Here is a 21,752-nt window from a genome sequence, read left to right on the forward strand (position 1 = left end):
TCATTTTGGTCATTTAGATACGAATGAAAGAAAAAAAAATCTCATTTTCAAACTTTAACTGTAGGTGTTATTCGTATCTTCTTTTTTTTCTTCTTTGGTTGCTAATTTAATTATCTAATCAAGAAAAAAAAAGTCAATTCAAAAACAAAAATGAAAACAAAAATATAGATTCATTGCGATTATGATTGATTTTGAAACAATAATATTTATTTGATGATAATTATCACCCAAAAACAAACAGATAGATAATATTTTATCAAATCGAATACATTTTGATGATGATGGTGGATGACTGCTACTGTTGTTTTTTTTTTTAACTTTCATAGGAAAAAAAATATCAATTTCGATTCGAATAGTTTTATGTTGATAATGATAATTTTCATTTGCGTTAAATCTATTACTATCCATCATCATGATCGTCATAAATGGTTGATTTGATGATCAGCTAATGTTTCAAAAAAAAAATCTAAATCATGGCCATGAAATAATTGTGTCGCATTGCTTGATAATCATATTGGCTGTCTCTTATTGAACCAGTGTCAAATCATTTTTCATTTTTTTTATTGAAAAAATTAGGAATTTTTCAATCATAAATGTTTGTTATAACCGGTCGTAATATTTTTTCGATTAGAATCAATTCTATTCGATCAATTTGTCCATTATTGACAAAAACATTATGTTCATCATCGTCATCAGCAGCAGTAATAAAGCGAACATCTTTATATGAATTTCATTTGGAAAAAGGTGCAAAAATGGTACCATTTGCTGGATATTCGATGCCAATATCATATAATGATCTTTCGATTCGTGATTCTCATCATCATACAAGAACAAATGTATCATTGTTTGATGTATCACATATGTTACAACTTGAATTATATGGTAAAGATCGTATAAAATTTTTTGAAAAATTAGTTGTAGCTGATGTTGAAAATTTACCAATAAATGGTGCAACATTAACCTTATATACAAATACTAATGGTGGAATAATTGATGATTTGATTGTAAGTAAAAAACCTGATTCACTTTATATTGTATCGAATGCATCACGTTCAGAAGAAGATCTAAAACATCTTGAAGAACAAATGGCAAAATATTTACAAACAAATCCAAATGCTGATTTGAATATGAAAATATTAAACGATAAAAGTTTATTGGCATTTCAAGGACCAAAATCAGCTGAAACAATTCAAACAAAACTTGAATCAATTGATTTAAAATCATTAAAATTTATGAATGGTGTAGAAACTGTATACGATGGAATACCTATACGTTTAACTCGTTGTGGTTATACTGGAGAAGATGGTTTCGAAATACAAGTATCAAATGGACAGGCAGTCGATTTAGCTGATAAATTATTACAAACACCGGTATCAAAATTAGCTGGATTAGGTGCAAGAGATTCATTACGTTTGGAAGCTGGTCTTTGTCTTTACGGTAATGATATCAATATGACAACAACACCAATACAGGCAACATTAGCCTGGACAATTGCAAAACGTCGACGAACAGAGGCAAATTTTTTGGGTGCAGAAATTATACTAAAAGAATTGAAAGATAAACCGAAAATTAAACGTATCGGATTGATTGGAACAAAATCTGGACCACCTGTTCGTTCGGGTAGTAAAATTTATAAAGATTCATCCATGAATGAAGAAAATTTGATTGGCAAAACAACTAGTGGTTGTCCATCACCAACATTAGGACAAAATATTGCAATGGGTTATGTAAAAAGTTCATCATCAAAAATCGGTACAACATTATTCTGTGATGTTCGTGGTAAACTATATGAATATAATGTTTGTAAAATGCCATTTGTACCTTCAAAATATTATATTTAAAATTTTCGTTTTTTATTGCTACAAAATGCATTGTTTTTTTTAAATCATTTGTACAAAAATAGACACACAAACAAACAAACACACACACAAACGAATTGACAAAAAAAAACTCAAATAAGTTCATTTAGAAAAAAAAAATTTGATTGATTGATTGATCTATAATCGTGTTGAGAAAAAAAGATCGATAATAAATGATGAGAAAACAAAAACAAAAAATAAATATTATTGATTTTCTTTTGTATGACAAAAAAAAGAAAGAAAGAAAGAAAGAATGTTTAATGAGGCAATAAAATTGATGTAAAAAGAGAAAGAGATGTAGAAAGAGTATGTGATCAAGTGATGACAATTCCTTTGTGAACACATATTCCATGCTGAAATAATGTAGGCCATATATAACATTTAATCAAATCGGATTCAGAATCAGAATCGATTGTACGTGAATGCCAATCATGACGAAATAATTTGGTTTCAATATCTAATTGAAAATTTATTTGTTGAACATTGAATGACCAACAAAGTTGTATACATTGACGAATAAAATCAATTAATTCTGTACATTTTTCCAGGCACGGATAATCAAATAATGTATCCCAAATTTGTTGACAAACATTCTACAATTGGAAAAAAACAAAAAAAAACAATTAGAATGTCACAAAATGGTCAGGTAGATTTTGAAGAAAAAAAAAATATTAAAACTTACTTGAACATTAGGCTCTAAATCAAAATAGGCACTAGTGATACGTAGGTATTGATTAATCGATGATTCAATTCGATCAAAATAAATTTGTTTCAATTCTTCTTGTTGTTGTTGTTCATCATTATGATCATTTTGAATAGTATTGGCAGTAATTTCCGATAATTTTAATAATTTTCGTAGATTTAAATGTAAATCTTTGAATGTTTGTTCAGTTGATCGATGAGCAAGCTAATCAAAAATCATTCGTGTGAGAAATACGAAAAAAACGTAAACGAAAACGAAACGTGCATCCAACCGAAAATAACCGAGAAAGAAAAAAAAAAGAAGAAAAACATAAAAAAATTAGTTTATTGTTGTTGTTGTTTTTTTTTGTTGAAACAATTTTGCAACAACAAAAACCCAAAATGATATCAATATCAGAAAAAAATGAATCGGAAAAAAATTTTCATCATTAGAAACGAGTAATTTTTATTTTTACTACGAAAAACAGAGACAGAATTGCGGGAGGATAACAGGATTCCCGAAGGGCCATGATATCAAGATATAATATCATTTCGTTCAGAAGAAGTGAACACACACATACACATATATACACAAAGTGAGAGGAAAGTGAACAAAAATCATCAATATAGAGGCTATTAGATTCAATTATTACACTTTTCTATTGAATTATTAATGTCACCATTTCCTTCTTTCATTCTTTCTTTTCCTTTTCTTCCCCAATTCTGTTGGATAGAGAAAAAATTATTATTAAATAAATAAATAAATTCCGTTTTCCTATTTTTACCGAACCCCGAACCCAAGAAAAAGGAAAGAAATCGAAATAGTAAATGTGAGAGTAACACAATATCTTTTTTTGCATCATTTTTACCAATGTTTTTTGTTGTTGTTGTCGGTGTTGTCGGTGTTATCGTAGTTCATTTTGACCAATGGTCAATGGATAGTAATCATTATTAGACCTTTTTTGTTGTTGTTGTTGTTTTTGTTGTAATGATGACTACTTTTTTTCTCTTCCTTGTAGTTTCCATCATCATTATCATTTGGGTAGAAATAGAAGAACAACAACAACAAAAACAACCTAAAAACATGATCACGTATCATTTTTTTTTGTTGTCTATTGATGATTTGGTTGTTGTTGTTGTTTTTTTTTGGGAAAAGAAAAATTTTTTCCCCTTCTTCTTTTTTTTGACTTTTAATGCTTGTTTTTACCGTTACACACTGTTCCATTATCCTGAACAATTCCCCCCAACAACAAACAAACATTTTCGATTTTTTTTTTATATACACCGCCTTTTTTCGATTTAGTTAGTGTAATTGAATGTGAACAAGAATGAGAGAGAGAGAGAGAGGAAGATAATATTATCATTACATTAAATAAAGTTTATTTAAGTGATGGTCAATCTTGTGTATCAAGTAAACTAAACTAAACTAAAAAAAAATCATTTTGGAAACCAAAAAAAGCAACAAGAAAAGAAGAAAAAAAATGATTACACTTACCACTATGATTGAGAAAAGTAATTTGATTTTAAGCTCACTTGAATCTTTTAATTCATCAAATTGATCCAAGGCATCTATCACATCGACACGTACTGTTTGGTAAGAAAAAAACAAACGAAGAATGATTACATGATGTTACAGCAGTAGTTTTTTAGAAAAATTATCATTATTTTGATTGAATCAAATGGAAAATCAAATCAAATCAAAATTTACCTTGTGAATAAAGATATTCATAATGACGAATCAAACCATTTGTTTGATTAGATTGATCTAAATTTTCAAATCGTTTTGATTCATAATTACTTAATGATAATAATTGTTTTGATTGTATTTGAATTTTTTCCAATAAAAATTTTTGTTGTTGTTCTAATTTTTGTATACGTATTTTTGAACATTCCAATTCTATTTGTAATTTATGATTTTGATGATTTTGAGTATCATTAGGATTTTTATTATCAGCAGTAGCCATAGTTTTTCCATCAATTTCAATACGACATATTGAATTTGAACAATTATTATTCATCATTGATGATGAACACAATTGATGACCGCCACCACCACCGCTATTCACTGTTATTTGTCCATCCAATAATGTTGTACCATCCGGTTGGCCAGTCATTATGGCAACACTTGGTTGTTGTTGTTGTTCAGCTTCTATAATGTAATTTGTTGATGATGAAATGAAATGAACAAAAAAAAATGAGAAGAAAAATTCATTAGAAAACATAAATAATGGAGAGTGAGTGAGAGAGAGAGAGATCATATTTGTCATCAACAAGAACATTGTTTGTTTGACAAAATCCATTCACATCACATAATAATAATAATAATCATCATAGGGAGACCAACCAACATTATGTCATTTAACAATCATAATGGTAATTATGTGGAGAGAAAGAAAGTAAAAAAAATTGAAAATTGAAAACATGAAAGTTTTTTTTTTGTTTGCCCAAATTCCCTGGTTGTTGTTAACCCGATCCAAATTTTTTTATAGAGAAAAAAAATGAAACGACCAACAGTGAGGAAAAAAAAGATTAAAAATTTAATGTTGTTGTCAGAAAAGAAAGGAAAAGAAAAACAAAACCACATAGACCCAGAGAACACGATATGGTCGGGTTTTTATTCCATTTTTTTTGTTCCTAGATTGACAAAACATTTATTTATCAGGGCTTTCTTCATCAGATTAAGATAATTAATCTGATGAAACAAACAAACAAACATGGTGTCAAATTTTTTTTTTGGTTTTCGAAATTGTTTTTGTTCTATTCATTCAACTAAACCAAATATCAATTGTTTTTTTTTTTGCAACTCTTTTTTTTCACCCTGAAAGAAAAATGCAAACAAATTTTTAATGAAAAAAAAATATTGATGATGATGAAATAGACAAAATGAGAATTCTGATATAATTATCTCTCATGGAAATTTAATTTATTCTCTTGTTTTTCTGGTCACCGACATCATTATTTTGCTGTTGTTGTTGTTTGGTACATTGAATCAAATCATCAGCTAATATAATTTTCCGGTACATCCAACAAACAAATGTAGCAATATTCAATAGAATCATTGAACATCAATTTAGGTTTTGTAACTCTTTTTTTTGTTGTTGTTCTGGTTTTGTTTACCCAAATCGAACAACCAAGAAGAAGATGATGATGAAAATCAATCAAAATTTGTTGATTAATTTTATTTTCATTCATTCACTTGAATGAATTGTAAATATAAATTCTCAATTATTATTTGTTTGTCGTTTTTTGTTTTGTTTATTTAGATGTTGTCATTCCAAAATAACATCAGCAAAACAGCAAAAAAAAACCCATAGAAAAAATCTCTGAAAATTGGAAAATCCAAATATGGATATCTTAATTAGCCATAGAGATAAACTTTGGGTGAGAAAGTGATGATGTTATTTATAATAAATTACCAGTAAAAAGAAAAAAAAGAATTGAAAGTGTCAAAGTAAAAGTCATCACACATAATAATAACAGTATTTTCTTGTTTGTTTTTGTTTTTTGTTTTCAAACAAATCATAATCGGCTTATGTTTGATATAAAAAAAAGCAGCCAAAATAATGTGTTGTTCTTAATGCAAGGTACCCGAATTTTTTGTTTGTTGAAAAAACAAAAAACAAACAAACAGACAATGTATATTATCAATATCGACAAACAAACAAAACAACTAAACATTTTGAATCAATCAATTTAGCATATTTTCGATTCATCATAAATTCAATTGATTCATATGAATGAATGCATGAATGAAAATACCTTTACAAAAAATTGAAACAATTTGTTTGCTGCTGCTGCTGCTATTTTTATTGATAAAATTGATCTTGATAACAAAAATAGAAAATAGAAAAATTTCATAACATTATACGATGATGATAATAACCAAAAAAAAAAAAAAGCAAAAAACAACAGCAGCAAACGTATATTATTTATTATTTTTTCTTTCTGGGGATATTAACTATACATCATCATCATCATCAACAAAATATCATCATACATCATCGACATTCAATGAAAATAAATGGACAGGAAAAAAACATAAACGGTAACACAGAGAATTTTTTTCTTTTTTTTGGACCTTATAGTGTAAAAATAGTATTCATCATTACCTAATAAATCACTGATCATTTTCTGTTTTCTTTCGTTACTTTTTTTTCAACCCTCATTTACTTTTTACACAGGCAAACTTCTGTGTTTCATTTAACTTCTTTGTGTTGGTGTGTGTATGAAGTGTTGATCATCACCGGGCGCCATCATCATCATCAACATCTCTTATCAGTATTTTTGCAGTGAGACTTTTGTCGAGAAAAAAAACAAAAATAACGGTAGTGTTAAACACCGAAAGAATGAGAGTGAGAGAGAGAGAAACCGATTTTTTTGTTTCTCCTATTATTTTCCTTGGGCTCCTTGAATTTGTTTCGTTTAAGTTTTTTTTCACTTTAAAAAAGTGAAATTTTCACAAAAAAAAACATAAAACAACTGGCTTGTTTTTCAAAGTATTTTCGTTGTTGTTGTTGTTGTTAAGTTTTTCAAATACCGTTGAAAAAAAGTAAATTCAACTAACTGACTGACTTAGTTTCGTCAAGGGAATTATTATTACAATAAAACATTGTTGTTCCATCTAAATGCACATTGAATGTCTATCAATGTTATGTTATGGTTTTTGGTGGATGACCAAATTCATTCGTTGGTGATTAAAAACTGAATTCTGATTGTTTGTTTGTTTTCAAAAAATCATTTTGTTCTTGAAAACTTGAAGCATTTGATTGTCGTCATCATCATAATCATTATTTGATTGAATTTCAAATTAATGAATCATTTAAAAAAAGACAACTTTTTTTCAATAAGATTATGTAATAATATTGTCATCATTTCCGTATATTAAGCAATCATAAAAAAATAACAATGCTTTACTTTCTAGAATTGAATCTCAAAGTTAATTTGTTGTTGTCGTTGTTCAATTATATTGAATGTTAATTTCCATCTTTCTCTCTCTATCTGTCGCTAATTTAACCTGATGTAATGATCATTCTGATAATGATGATGATTATTTTCAGTTATTTATTTATTTATTTTTCTCTTAAATCATTATTAGCAAAAAAAACGATAGAAAGAAAGAAAATTGAAGAATATGCAAATTATTCTTATATATGTCATTTATTGATAATGATGATGATGATAACGACAACAACAACCAAAAAAGAAAACTAATTTGAGTAAATAATTTACTTCAAATTGACTTCACAAAAAAAAACGATTAGCTTTTGTTAGTAACTATATTTAAATTTTTCACCCTGTTCCAAAAATTCATGCGGGTATGGTTTTTTGGGGTGCAGAATGAACAATAATAACCAAATATTGACAACAACAACCGCAATGTACCGAAAATAAGAAAGAAAAATCTTTTAAACACATATACTCAAACACAAACATAGAAAGTAAGTAAGTGAATGAATGAATGAATGATGAAAGAATCTAAACTTACACAAGATACAGCAACCGAAGCAAAAGAAAAAAAAGCATTATTCAATCGCTTACAACCAACCAACCAACCGACAACCGATTTTTATTTAAACAACATTGGATGTTTTTTGAAAAAAAAATACGGTAGTACAGTGTGTGTGAGAAAAAAAATCGAAATATTGTTCCCAGAAAAAAAAATAGAAAAAGGAAACCAGAAAGTTTTTTTTTGTTGAACACACTTTCATTGGACAAAGAGACAACCAAATAGTCTCGCCTGTAAAACATATGGAAGAAAAATGAGAAATTTCATTTCGCTTTGATAATAACCCTAGAATATTCTGGCATACCACTGAATGCAATATATTATATAAATAAATTCATCACTATCATCATTTTGGTATGGATGGCCCCTGAAAAAAATGATGATGATGATGTTTTCTCGTTATTGTTGTTGATGTTGTTGTTGTTTGATGATGATGATAAAACATAACATAACATTCCAATTAATAGATCCATTTTCAATTATTATTATTATTCGATATACATAATATGTTTATCCAAAACAAAAAAAAAAATTATTAATGGAAAATACGCGTGTTATTTGTGAAATGAAATGTCACGTGAAAAGATTGTGTGTGTATGTGTATTCACAACTTATGCACATAACATCATAGATGTCATAGAATCAAAATAAAATACATTCAAATCCGGAATTTCAAGGATTTCCCGACTGCAAAAAAAAAAAATAAATGAATGAATCCAATATAAAACCAACGAAATATTAAAAAAACACATACAAATGAAATATGAATGAATTAATGATGAAATAGGAGAGAGAGAAATAAGGAAATGATCGATCGAAAATGTATGAATGTACAGACAACATCATCATGTACATGATTGTCTGTGTGTGTGATTTAACATTCAGGAAATTTGTATTTTTTGGTGTGTTATTTATATAGAAAATACATAGATCATCATCATCATCATTTAACATTTTTTCTTTTCTTTTTTTTTTTTTTTGAATCGGATTCCCATATATGTCATCATTGATAGTTCTTTGCAAATGAAACAAAAATGTCATATGAATGAATTATGAATTATATTCTGTTTTTGGTGGAAGCAAGCAAGGTAACCCAAAAAAAATGAAGAAATCAAGCCAGTAGGCAAGCCAAAAAAAATCAGTATTAAATTTTTACCTGTCACAACCAACCAACAGCAAAAAAAACATATTAAAATATTCATCATAATTTTGCCATTAAAAAAAGTGTATGTAGTTTCATTTTTTATGGATTATAGATAATTGCCATCAGTGAAATCAACTTGGAATGAAATAAATTCTTTGAAAAGAATCAAAAAGGAATGAATGATAGGCAAGAGAGAGAAAAAATCATGTACCGGTATTCAAAATGAATGAATATAAAAATGAACAAACAAAATTCTTTTGCCCAAAAATGAGATAAAGCCTATTATTGCAATTGCATATTCACAATATCCATTTTTTTCCAGGTTGCTGCTTATGCATTACCATTACCATTTATCCATCTAATATTTGGTTAATATCGTTTTTATTTTTTCGTTGATCGGTAATAAAAAAATGGATATTAATAATGATGATGATGATGATGCTAATAATAACCAAATGAAATGTATCCAACAGAAAAAAAAAGATTTTCTCTTTTCTCAAGTAGAAAAAAACAACAATTTTTGCAAAACTGTAATTCATTATAGACAGAAAGCCAGCCAGCCATCAAAGTAGGTAAAATGATGGAAATGAAAAAATGAATGTTTGCAACGAAATGATCCGTAACAATAATAATAATAAAAACGATGATGAAAGAAAAATTATTGATGATCAAAATTGACAATTTCGTTCTTTTGGTTGTTGTTTGCTTCGACAGAACACATCATAATGATATACCATCATACCCTGGCAGAAATTTTTCTCTTGAAAAACAGTCACAGAACAGTAAATCGTTAACTCTTAAAACACCATTCTCAGAGTCTTAAAAAACGCACGATTTTTCGAAGTTTAAAACTGTTTTTTAAGAGTTTTCCGAATGAACCGAAATGGGGGTTTTACCGGTCCAAAATTGAAATCCCTTGATTCTTAATTAATTATTCAAGCTAATTGATCGGTTAAGAATATCAATTTTTATTTTTAAATCAAAAAAATCATAATAAAATTGTACAATTCAAAAAATACAGTAATTAACAAAATTGACTTTTCGATTCAACATTGGCTCTCAATATCATCTAAATCCAACGCTCACAAAATGTTAGCTTTTTCTGTAGCCAAATATTTTCAAATATTGTTTCAATCAATCGAGTGAATTGTTCATATTCTTTTTGATTATAGACAATTTCATGCCCATCTTAATGCATTTGCCCCAATTCCTTGACCACTTTTTCCGATTATTGCAAACAATGAGTTGAATCCATTATCAGTCAGAAAAGCTTTCTGTATCTCATCATTTGGATTGTAATTTGTTTCCGATATAAAATTTGATGATAAGTTTTGAATTTAGCTGAAGATTAAAAATTGTATTAGCAAACGAAGAAAATTCATTCATTCTTAGATTTATACCTGTATTGTTTTTGATTGTTTTGTAAATGATTCGACATGGATTATTGGACAGAATACTGAAACTTGGGCAAAAAGAGATTGAGTATTGTGAACAACATAGCATTTTTACTTACTTAATGGCATAAAAATTAAAGATATCACCCATTCAAAACAGATTGATTAATGGCCATAAAGAACATAAGCGGAAAAGGGACTTATAACAGAACAGCCAATTGTCATGTATTCTCGGACATCAAACAAATAATGATAATTTTCCAAGTCCGACTTTGGCTTAGAAAAATTTTATAAGTTGAAGTCGAACTTGGAGAAATTTTCTATGTCGAAATCGGACTTTGAAAAATTTTTCAGAGTTGAAATTGGACTTGAAAAATTTTCAGTTGGAATTCGGATTCAAGTTTGAAAATTCATCACGATGGATTCGTATTCAAAGAATTATTCAATTTGAATTCCGATTAAAAGAATTTTTTAATTTCAATTTTGATTTTGAAAATTTTTACAAGTTAAATTCTGACTTAGAAAAATTTTCAATATTTGATGCGAGCATGAAAAAACTTTCCACGTGCAATTTTATTTTGTATAATTCATGAAATATGTGACTGTGCATAAAAAGAACTGACTTTGATAATAACTTTTTAACAGTTTTAAATTTTCATAGTTTTTTAATAAAAATTCAAAATCGTAATATTTTTTTAAGAGTTTTCAATAGTTATACAGTTTAGAACTGTTTTTTAAGAGACAAATTTCTGCCTGGGTAGAGACAGTATGTGTTATTTAAACAGAAAAAAGCCATTTTCCTTGGACTTATTATTTTGAGAAACATATTTTGCTTTGTTTTTTTCTAGTTTATCATCAAATAAATATTTTTGATACAATTTTCTTCGGTATTGATTTTTTGTTGTTTGTTTGATATTGTCATTAATTGATTGAATTTAAGTGAAAAAAAAAATCAAACAAATCCGAAGAAAAATCGTGACCATTTTTGCGTCGAACAAATTAAGGATTTTTGTTTCCGTTGTTGATGAAAACGAAGAAAATTGAAAAATTGTTAAATTTTGTTTTAAAAAAACAACAAAATTCCTTTTTTTTCTAGGTGTTAAAAGAAATAGATTACCAACAGATCTTTTTCAACATAACATTCATCTATATCTTTTGATGATAATCGAATGGAAATTGACAGCTTTTTTTGGGAAAAAAACGAAACACTACCAGAATCGACAGAATCTAGAAGAAAAAAAAAACAATAAGAAAACAAAAATCGAATTGAAGAAAATTGTTTTCTTCTTCATCTCTATAATAAGTTTATTTATTTCAGGCAAAACAAGTCACGAACTGTTTTTGATTTGGATTTTCTCCTTTTTCATACTCAAGTGAAACAAAACAACAACAACAAAACAAAGGGAAAAAAGATAGTGAACGCCAAAATCCCAATCACATACTTTTTTTTATTATTTCTTTATTTTTGCAGGTGTCGAAAGACAATTGAAAATTATATTCTACTCAAATACAAGAATGAATGAATGAATACATTTCCTATTTTCACTGAGTGATAATAAAGAATACAGAATCAGAACGGGAAAGAAAATGAAGAAAGAAAAAAAAACTGAAACGAGAATCAATTTGATTAAATCAGTTATAAACATAGTAAGTGAAAGTATACTATCATTTACTTCAGTATGTATGTGTGTTATATAATACTATTATTTTTCTTTTTTTCATTGTAATGAATAATGGATATTTTTTCAAGATCAACACACACTGTGTGTGTGTGAGAGAGAGAGAGTGTAAAAGAATCTAGCCAAAAAAACGATCGAATCAATTTCTCATTCAATGACTGGAAAAAAAAGAATGATGATATGAATAAACGAGATAAGAGTTTGGGTAAAGAAGTAAAAAAAACTGGGTAAAGAAATAAGTCAAATAAGTAAGTCATCCAAATATATGGGTGAGTTATATACAGTTGGACACAGCCGTAACATATACATAATACGATCATCATCAGTTTTTATTCTTTTCATTTCAATTTCAATCATGATGTTTTTTTATTTCTATTACGATTTTCAGAATTTGAATAATTTGAATAATCCTATTTTGGATTAGTTAACAATCAAGAAAATCGATACTTGAAACATATAATGATGGTGGAATATGTGAAAAAAATTAAAAAAAAAAACATTTTAATTCAATAATGAAATGCGGACACGCGTTAACCCTTTCGTGTGAAAGTCATTTAACATTCTACAATTTTCATCATCATCATCATCATCATCATCGTCATCATTATCATCATCATCATCATTATTAATATTATTATTATTATTATCATCATGCAACATAAACAACAAATTTATAATTAATGAGCTTAATGCCATACACTGCCAGTCTTATCCAGAATTTTTATGAAAAAAAATGGAGGGCATGTGTGTGTGTGTGTCTGTGTATGTTATATACACCAAATGGAACATTGGCATCAATTCTCCATTGACTAAAGGTTCATTTTTTTTTATACGCGAATGGATTTTTTTTTTTGTTGTTGATTATATTTACTTGCATCAACTTGCTTTATAGTTGGCCAAACATCGATAGTTTATTTCATTTCATTTTTTTTCTATGTTTTTTTTTGCTTTGGCAAATTTTTACCGATTTTTTTCCCAGAAACAAACAAACAAACAAAAAAAATCCAGGCAATAAGTTTAGAAACTAGCCTAGGTTCTTTTTTTCTTCTCTGATTAGTTATATGATGCTAATTAGTATGAAGAAGAAGAAGAAAAAGTTATCACAACATTATCAACGGCAATCAGTATTTCAGCTTATGATGATGATGATGAATATAAGAAGAAAACAAAAAATAAAAGTAGAAAAAATATTCATTCAAACGAACCGAAAGTAAAAAAAAATCATCATCATCATCATCTGCAAACAAATCATCTTGTGTTACCTATGTTAATGTTGGGTATATATCTTGTTGACCAGGTTGGTTAACATAACGAATCAGGATGAAATTCTGAAAGAAGATACGCAAAAGCTAGAATATTCTTCATTTTTTTTCCCTCTTTACTTTGTCCAGATAATTTTTTTTTTTTTTTGTCAAAACATAACATTACTTACTTGATTTTGATGAATGAGGTAAAATATAGGAATTTTCCGTTGCTGTTGTCATCATCATCATTGTTGTTGTTGAAATTTTATTATTATTATTATTGTTGTTTTTGATATTTAATCGATTATTATTACTAGCCAATGGTGATTGAGTATTTATTGGTGACATATCCGAATCAGAATGATAACCAGAAATATCGGAAGAATCATCCGTTGCAACCATCATTGTTGGTGCTTGTGGTGGTGGTGGTGGTGGTGGTGCTGATATTGTTGATTGATTGGAAAAATTTTGTTGTTGTTGATGATGATGATGATGATGAAGAACAGTTGTATCATCATTGACATTTGTACAATCAATCATCATTTGTTGTTGTTGTTGTTGTTGGTGTAATATATTGTTGTTGTTGCCTGTACATGGAATTGATGTCGATGAACAACAAGATGATGATGATGATGATGGTGATAAAGATTTTGTATTCATTTTTGTTGGCTGAATTTCATTATTAACCTTATTATTATTATTATTATTACCGGTAGCCAAAGTAAATGTTGTTGTTGTTGATGATGTTGGACATTGAGATGTCATTGATATTTGTCGATGTTGTTGTTGTTGTTGTTCAACAACAACAACATTTTCAACATTTTCAATTGTTCCATTTTCATGTTGAATTTCTTTAAGAAGATTGAGTACCTATCATGTCAGAAAAGAAAAGAGAGAGTGAAAACAATGAATAAAAAACAATGAAATTGAAAATGAAAGAAAAACAAACAAAAAAATCATTTATACGGTTATGGTCACTGTTGTTGTTTTCGTGTATGTTTTTGACTTTATTTTCAATTGTCATCTTAGATATATGTTAAATTGGTGGATAGTAAAAACAAATAGGAAGTTTGATTTTGACATTTTGAATGGCATCATCATTTATTTGATCGGCAAAACCAATCGACCATCGATGGAAGGTGATTTGGGGAGAGAAAAAAACTGGAATTCGATTGAAATTACAAAAGTGTCATCAAATTTTATTTTATGGTTCCATCCAAAAAAAAAGATTACTAGATTAAATCAAACTGTACAACAACAACAACAACAAAAAAAAATTCAATTGAATTGAAATCAATTAATTCTTTGAAATTCAATTCATTTTTTTTTTTGTTGTTGTTAACCTTGTTTGAAAAATTCATTGATCAAATGATATCGATGATTAATTTTTTTAAGAAAGCCTATAGAAAAAATACATATGTGATACACACTTGACTTGATTCCAGGATGTTAATCACACACACACACACACACACACACACACACACAATCGAAAATGATAAAGAAGTATGGGTTTTTTTTCCTGAGAACCAAAAACAACAATAAATTATATGGAAATCAATCAATTTACAATCAAATCACTATGGAAACATCCATTTTGGTTTTCTTCTCGTTCAAAAGTATAAAATGGAATTTAAATCATTAACACCATCATTATACCTTTATATGATTAATATAATCAATCATTGTTTAACTTTAAAAATGAAATTTATTTTAGCAATTATCATCAACATATTGTTCATTGTATCGAACATCAACAACATTTTCATCGATGCAAAACATTGTCCAGATTTGATAAAAACTTTTGAACAGTTCAAAGTATGAAATTGTTTTATATATTTGGCCAATTTGGATTCATGTACATGATTAACATTTGTGAAATGTATTTTTTTCTCTCTCTCTCTCTCTTGTTCCTTTTTTTTCCATTCCCTTTATAGGAAATTTTCAATAAACATTATGAAAGTATTGAAGCGGAAAATGTTGCCCGAATAAATTTCGAAAAATCATTACGTTATGTTGAAGCTAATCAAGATATGGCTTCCATTAATCACTTTGCCGATTTGGTTTGTATTTTTAGTATATATATAGTAGTGTAGTGTAGTTGTTTTTATTATTATTTAGAAAGAAAAAAAAATCATCATCATCATCATCATCATTTCATTAATTTAATATGTTCTCTTCTTTTCTTTTTTTTAAAAAGTCAAATGAAGAATTTCGTAATAAATATCTGATCAAATATGATGATTTTGTTATGGATGCCAATATGCCTAAATATGTTGATCCAAAAAATTTAACACATTGTAATGAATTTTTACCAAAAAATTTTCCCAAAGAATTTGATCTAAGAAAATTGAAAACATTATCGAAAATTTATCAACAAGGTGGATGTAGTTCATGTTGGGCATTTGCAGCATTAGCAGCTGTTGAATCGGCTTATTTAGCTTCTGGACAAAATATAACAGAATTATCTATACAAGAATTAATTGATTGTCAAACTGAAAATGATGGTTGTAATGGTGGTTATATATTTTTAGCTTTAGATTATGTATTAAAACATGGTGTTTTAACTGATAAATCTTATCCCTATGAAAGAATTGTATGATAAATTATCACTATAAAAAAAATGAATATTAAGTATTTTTTTTTTGTTTTCCCCTACATATAGACACAAAAATGTGAATTGCCAAAAATAGGCAAAAGATATCATATAAAAAATTGGTGTCTAATTTATAATGGTAATCATACTGAAGAAATTAAACAAGCATTGGTCAATTATCGAACAGCAATTCCGGTACAGATTATTATCAAAAATAGTCAACCTTTTTTTCTTTACAAGTATGTATGAATATTTATCAATTCAATTGAATTGAATTCATTCATTCATTCATTTTTTTTCTTTTAAATAGTGGAAAATCAATATTACGTGAAGATTTAGGACAAGAATTAAATGTTCATGAAGTAAATATTGTTGGTTGGGGATTAGATAACAATGGTATTGAATATTGGATTATGCGTAATAGTTGGGGTACAGGTTGGGGTGATAATGGTTATGGTTATATTGAAATGAATAAAAATCTTTTTGGTATTGAAAGTTTTCCACATGTTGTCACTATTTAGTTGATTAAAAATTTATTTATTTTTTCTCAAAAATTTTTTAATTTTATTAAATAAAAATTTTAAATCTTTTTTTAAAACAAAACGAAAGGCAACAGGTAATCAGTTGATACATATCGATTACCAATAAAAAAACGTTTCAATGATAAATATGTAACAGATGTGTGTATGTGAGACCACAGATGATAATTATCCCAATAAAATTAACAATCATCATCATCATCATCATTGACTATTAAGTGTAGGTGTGTGTTTAGTAGTGAAACAATTAAAACTTAATTTTAACAATTTCATTTTTTTTCAATGGAAATAATTAGGAAAAAAATGGAAGTGAAATAAGAAAAAAAACCTTCAATGAACAAACGAGATTTTTATCTTTTCCTTATCAAACTCTTGCTTTTTTAAATTAATCAATGAAAAATGAAAAAAAACATCATGATTTCATCATCATTCATCATTCGGCAAATTGCACCTGTTCATTCATTTGGGAAATTATCCATTGAAGGCTATTTTTGGGTGGCCGAAAAAAAATTTTTGATTCTAATTGTTTGTCTACATATCACATAATCATCATTATCATCATTATGATGTGATGACATTGTCATCAAATGTGAATTGAACAGCTGTTTGTTTGTTTGTTTGTTTGTTTCATCAAACAAAATAATAATTATTATCATTGTAATGATTATCAAACTAAACAAATTTTTCGTTTTGTTTTGAATGGAACAACAAATCAATCGATCCAAAAAAAAAGACAAACATATTTGATAATTTGAAAATAATAATAACAAACTAAATGAAAAGTTTTTTTATTTTGTTTCATATTAAAATTCCAATGCAATTAATCAATGATCAATAATGATAGTTTTCGTTGGTTGTTTCATTCCTGTCTAAATAATCGATTGATTGTCCACCACCACCACTATAAGTAATTGACGAAAATTATGTTTGTGTGTGTGTGTGTGTGTGCGAGGGACTCTTTTTTACGTAATAAATGTTTGTTTGTGGATCAAGAATTATTATTATTATGAATTTTACCGTTTCAACAAAGAGAATTATTATTTGCGAATAAACCCGAAACAAAAAAAAAAATGAGAGAAAACTGAACAAAGGAGGAGTGGTGGTGGTGGCGGCGGTGGATAGAAAGAGAAAAAACCAAAATCCCGAATAAAATTCATCAAAAAGAATGAAGAAAAAAAAATAAATTCTGTATTTTTTTCATGACTTGAATTCTTGAATATCTTGACTATGGGTGTGACATATACACATGGTAGTTTGTCTTCTGTCAAGTATGTGTGTGTGTGTCAGTATGAAACATAATTCTTTCCTTTATACTACACACACACACTGATTATTATTCGTGATGGTTATTCGTTTCATAATAATAATAATAATAAGTAATAAGTAACCCACACACACACAATAACTGAATGAAATGAAATAAAATTCTTGTTTGTATGTGGGGGGTTCATGGATGGAGGAGGGAAAAACGAAGAAGAAGAATAATCATCAGCATTGACATATAACAATCATCATCAACAACAGTCAGTGAATCTAAACAGAATTAAAATAATTTTTTTTTTTTGGCTGCCAGGTTTGTATTGCGTTTGTTGTTGTCATTTTTTTTATTGTTGTTTTTGTTTTTGTTATTATTGTTTCAATCCCAATAACCATAGTGATGACCAGAATATTCTTTGTTTTCATAATTTAATGATCTTTGTTGGATTCGTAATCGGTCGATCATTTGTCATTTTTTTTCCAAATATCCACAATGAAATATAATTCCGAAAGAAAATTATCAAATCAACAACCGGAAACAAAATGAACTAAATTCACTGATCTGAATGTTTGAAACAATTCTGGAACTGAATTCTGCAACTAAAATTCTGATGATGATTTTTTTTATTGGCTTCCCATTTTTTTTTCTTGGTTAATTCATAAATGAATGATCATATAATTAATAAAGGGAAGAATTTTATTCAATAAAAGTATTTTTTTTTCCTATGTGAATTCATTCATTCATTCATTCGTTGCTCACCTCAATTTTTTACTATATAAATCTGTATAGGCAGCTCGGTAAATGTGTGTGTGTGTGTGTGTTTGTGTAGTCGGTGTATCACCTAATGTTTTACCGAAAAAAAAATATTTCGTTGTTGTGGTGATACCATTACACAAAGAATATCGTTTCGAAAAGCAAAAAAAAAAAAAATACTGACTGTGTGTGAATATTGTCAAAGTTTTTCTATTCGAAAAATTCTACTGAAATGACTCATTTATCAACTTCCTTGAAAATTTCAAAAAAAAAAAAAAAGATTTTGACCTGGACTATACTTTTACCATTTTTTTTCGATCACATTTTTTACTGGGTGTGTTTGTATGTGGTATATGAAATATAAAGCTTGGAAGGAGGGAAACAAACAAACAAGTTTTGGAATCGAATTTTAGTTGGTCGAGTCTATTCTGGATGATTTTTTTTTTTGTTATTTGGTTTAGTTTGATGATTATGTGTGTGTGTGTTTGTGCCATTCTTTCTCACGCACATTACCGTTATTATCCCAAAATATTAACCGACCGACCTATGAATGACTGACGGACGGACGTACTTGACGGGTAGGCTTCAAAACACAAACACACACACAAAACAGATACAGTGAACGAATCGAAAAAAACTAATAATAAAATACAGATCCAGAGAAGAAAAAAAAACATTTGCAACAAACCTGGTTACAGCCATGAGAGAATCGCATTAAAACTGGTGCAACAACCGAATCACGTTCAAATTGATTTGAAAGTAATGTACGAGACTTATGATGATTATTACGAAAGTTTGTCATTGTTGAATTTTGATTATGATTATGATTATTACTTGACGACAATGATGATGATGACGATGATGATGATGAAGAAGAAGATGATGTAGAAGAAGAAGAACCGACAACAACATTAGAAGAACCATTTGATGATGATGATGATGATGTTGAATATTCTCGACTTAATTGTCCAAATTGAAATAATGTTTCTTTATCATAATCGATACGTTTCTGTAGAATAGCAAGTAATATCTGTAATGAATGATTAGTACGAAAACAAGGCTCTAATGCACATAATAATGATCGATTTTTATTCAATCTATCTTGAATTTCTTCTTGTTTTAATGATAAAAGACGTTGATGTGAACTAAATGTTGGTGCTGGTCCTTGTGATAATGATCGTGTTATTGGACCACCATCTTTACCATTTTTATTTGTTGCTGATAGTTCATCAATTTTAGCAATAGCACCCTTATATTGTTGTATAACTCTTTCGAATTCTAAACGTAATGCTTCATGTAAATTCATCAAAGCATCATTTGAAGTACCAACAAGACCATGATGACCCATACCTTCAACAGCACGATCGATCAATGCTTTTTTGATTAGCAGCTGTTTACGTAGACTAGGATCGGCGATAAGAATAACCTTAGAAACAAAAACAAAAACCAAAAACAAAGAATAAAAAGAAAATACATTAATATCAACCAGCAAGCAAGAAGAAGAAAAAAAAGTCAATCGAAATTCCATGAAATAGTGAAACATGTGATTAATGACACCCATACACCATCATCATAACTAATTAACAATTCACTATATATTCTTATCATTCCAAGAAAAAAAACCCCAAATATAGCTTGAAAATCGATAGTCACACTTCAGATTTTTTTTTGTTTGCTTTCACATTTATTGATTAAATGTAAATTACCTTTCAATAATCGATTTTTTTTTGTTGTTTGTTTGCATCCATTTATATATGATATAAATGGAATCAAATGGAATGTGCTATATGTTGCGAAATAACAAATAAATGAATAAAAATTGACTTACCTTTAAAAGTTTTTTACAAATTGAGATCGATTCTTGACTGGTTGGATGTGAATAAACATCACATATTGCAAACATACGTATCATATTTGATACAACATTTTCCGGATGTAAAAATTTGAAACCAAATGCTAATAGATCACGACCAGAAAAGAAAACTTTTGCATACAATGCATCCAATATTGGTAATGATGATGGTATTGCTTCAACAAATACATCAACAGGAAGATCAAGTACAACCGAACGAAATGTTACATATGGCAATCTTGATATAATATTTGCTGCTTCACAATATTCACCTAATTCATATAATTGTAATAAACGTCGTATGGTCATTGTTGAATTGATCGTACATTGTTGTTGTTGTTCTAGTAAAGAATTTTGTAATTGTGTAGCTGTATTAGTTGTTGTTGTTGTCGCTGTTGTTGATGATGATGATGATAATTTCATCATATTATTTGTCACAGGAGCCATTATCAATGAATTGTTTACATTTGTCATAGATTGTTGTTGTTGTTGTTTTCGTATAATCACATCAGAATTGGAAGAACATTTTCGTTGTTGTTGTTGTTGTTGATTATAATGATTATGATTATGATGATGATGATGATGATGATTCTCATTAAAACTAGCTCGATTATTAACAAATTTTACATCACAGTTATTATTGTTATTAATTTTTCTGTTTGGTAATGTTTGTGAACGAATTGTTGTTGAATTCTGTTGTTGTTGTTGTTGTTGCATTCGATTGTTATTAACACCATTGAATGATTTTCCATATTGTTGTTGTTGTTGTTGATGATATGAATTTTTATCCAAATTTCTAATAAATTGATCATCATCATCATTATCATCTTGTTGTTGTTGTTGTTGTTGACAATCCATTAATTGATGATCATCATTAACAACATGATGATGTTGATGTTGTTGTTGTTGTTGTTGATAATGATATCGATGATTATTACTATCAATCAACATCTTGTTCAAATGTGAAAAAAAAACAATTAAAAATCAATCAAGTGATTGACAAAACAAAATAACATTTTTTTTTTTTTTGTTGAAAAAAATTTAAAGGCCGCAAAAATATATTCCAATTGAAATTTTCATGAAAGAAAGGAAAATTCAAACTAAAGTGATGACTAAACATACAAATACATTTTATACACATTTGAGAATCGAGAATGAAAAATGTTATTGTATGTGTCGATGGTCTTTGGATCGATGTGCAAAAGTGTTTGTGCCTTCTGCTACAAATCAACGCGCGATCCACGACG

The 21,752-nt window shown here is 27.9% G+C and overlaps 3 protein-coding genes and 1 long non-coding RNA gene across 4 annotated transcripts; 2 read left to right on the forward strand and 2 right to left on the reverse strand.

Moving 5' to 3' along the window:
* The first annotated feature begins 437 nt into the window (after positions 1-437).
* Positions 438-2,061, forward strand: LOC113797404 (aminomethyltransferase, mitochondrial). Its single transcript, XM_027347771.2, has one exon. The coding sequence runs from the start codon at positions 594-596 to the stop codon at positions 1,839-1,841; it is 1,248 nt and encodes a 415-aa protein (XP_027203572.1). The 5' UTR covers positions 438-593; the 3' UTR covers positions 1,842-2,061.
* On the reverse strand, positions 2,034-21,751 carry LOC113797341 (uncharacterized). Its single transcript, XM_027347698.2, has 7 exons — positions 20,482-21,751; positions 19,342-20,079; positions 13,696-14,377; positions 4,249-4,689; positions 4,036-4,127; positions 2,542-2,766; positions 2,034-2,452 (listed from the first exon to the last, which is right to left on the reverse strand). Exons 1-7 carry the CDS (start codon positions 21,454-21,456, stop codon positions 2,174-2,176), a joined length of 3,432 nt encoding a protein of 1,143 aa, XP_027203499.2. The 5' UTR covers positions 21,457-21,751; the 3' UTR covers positions 2,034-2,173.
* Positions 10,135-11,342, reverse strand: LOC142646321 (uncharacterized). The gene is made up of 3 exons (XR_012847275.1): positions 10,704-11,342; positions 10,591-10,652; positions 10,135-10,531 (listed from the first exon to the last, which is right to left on the reverse strand). It is a non-coding gene; the product is annotated as an uncharacterized LOC142646321 (long non-coding RNA).
* Positions 15,119-16,711, forward strand: LOC113797340 (peptidase 1-like). The gene is made up of 5 exons (XM_027347697.2): positions 15,119-15,325; positions 15,445-15,570; positions 15,708-16,103; positions 16,173-16,342; positions 16,414-16,711. Exons 1-5 carry the CDS (start codon positions 15,134-15,136, stop codon positions 16,622-16,624), a joined length of 1,095 nt encoding a protein of 364 aa, XP_027203498.2. The 5' UTR covers positions 15,119-15,133; the 3' UTR covers positions 16,625-16,711.
* Position 21,752: the final 1 nt, after the last annotated feature.

The sequence above is a fragment of the Dermatophagoides pteronyssinus genome, unplaced genomic scaffold (genome assembly GCF_027571235.1).
Source record: "Dermatophagoides pteronyssinus isolate colony J.1.1.1.1 unplaced genomic scaffold, Derpt_VIB-CSIC_2022.12 sq0002, whole genome shotgun sequence".
NCBI classification, from domain to species: domain Eukaryota; kingdom Metazoa; phylum Arthropoda; class Arachnida; order Sarcoptiformes; family Pyroglyphidae; genus Dermatophagoides; species Dermatophagoides pteronyssinus.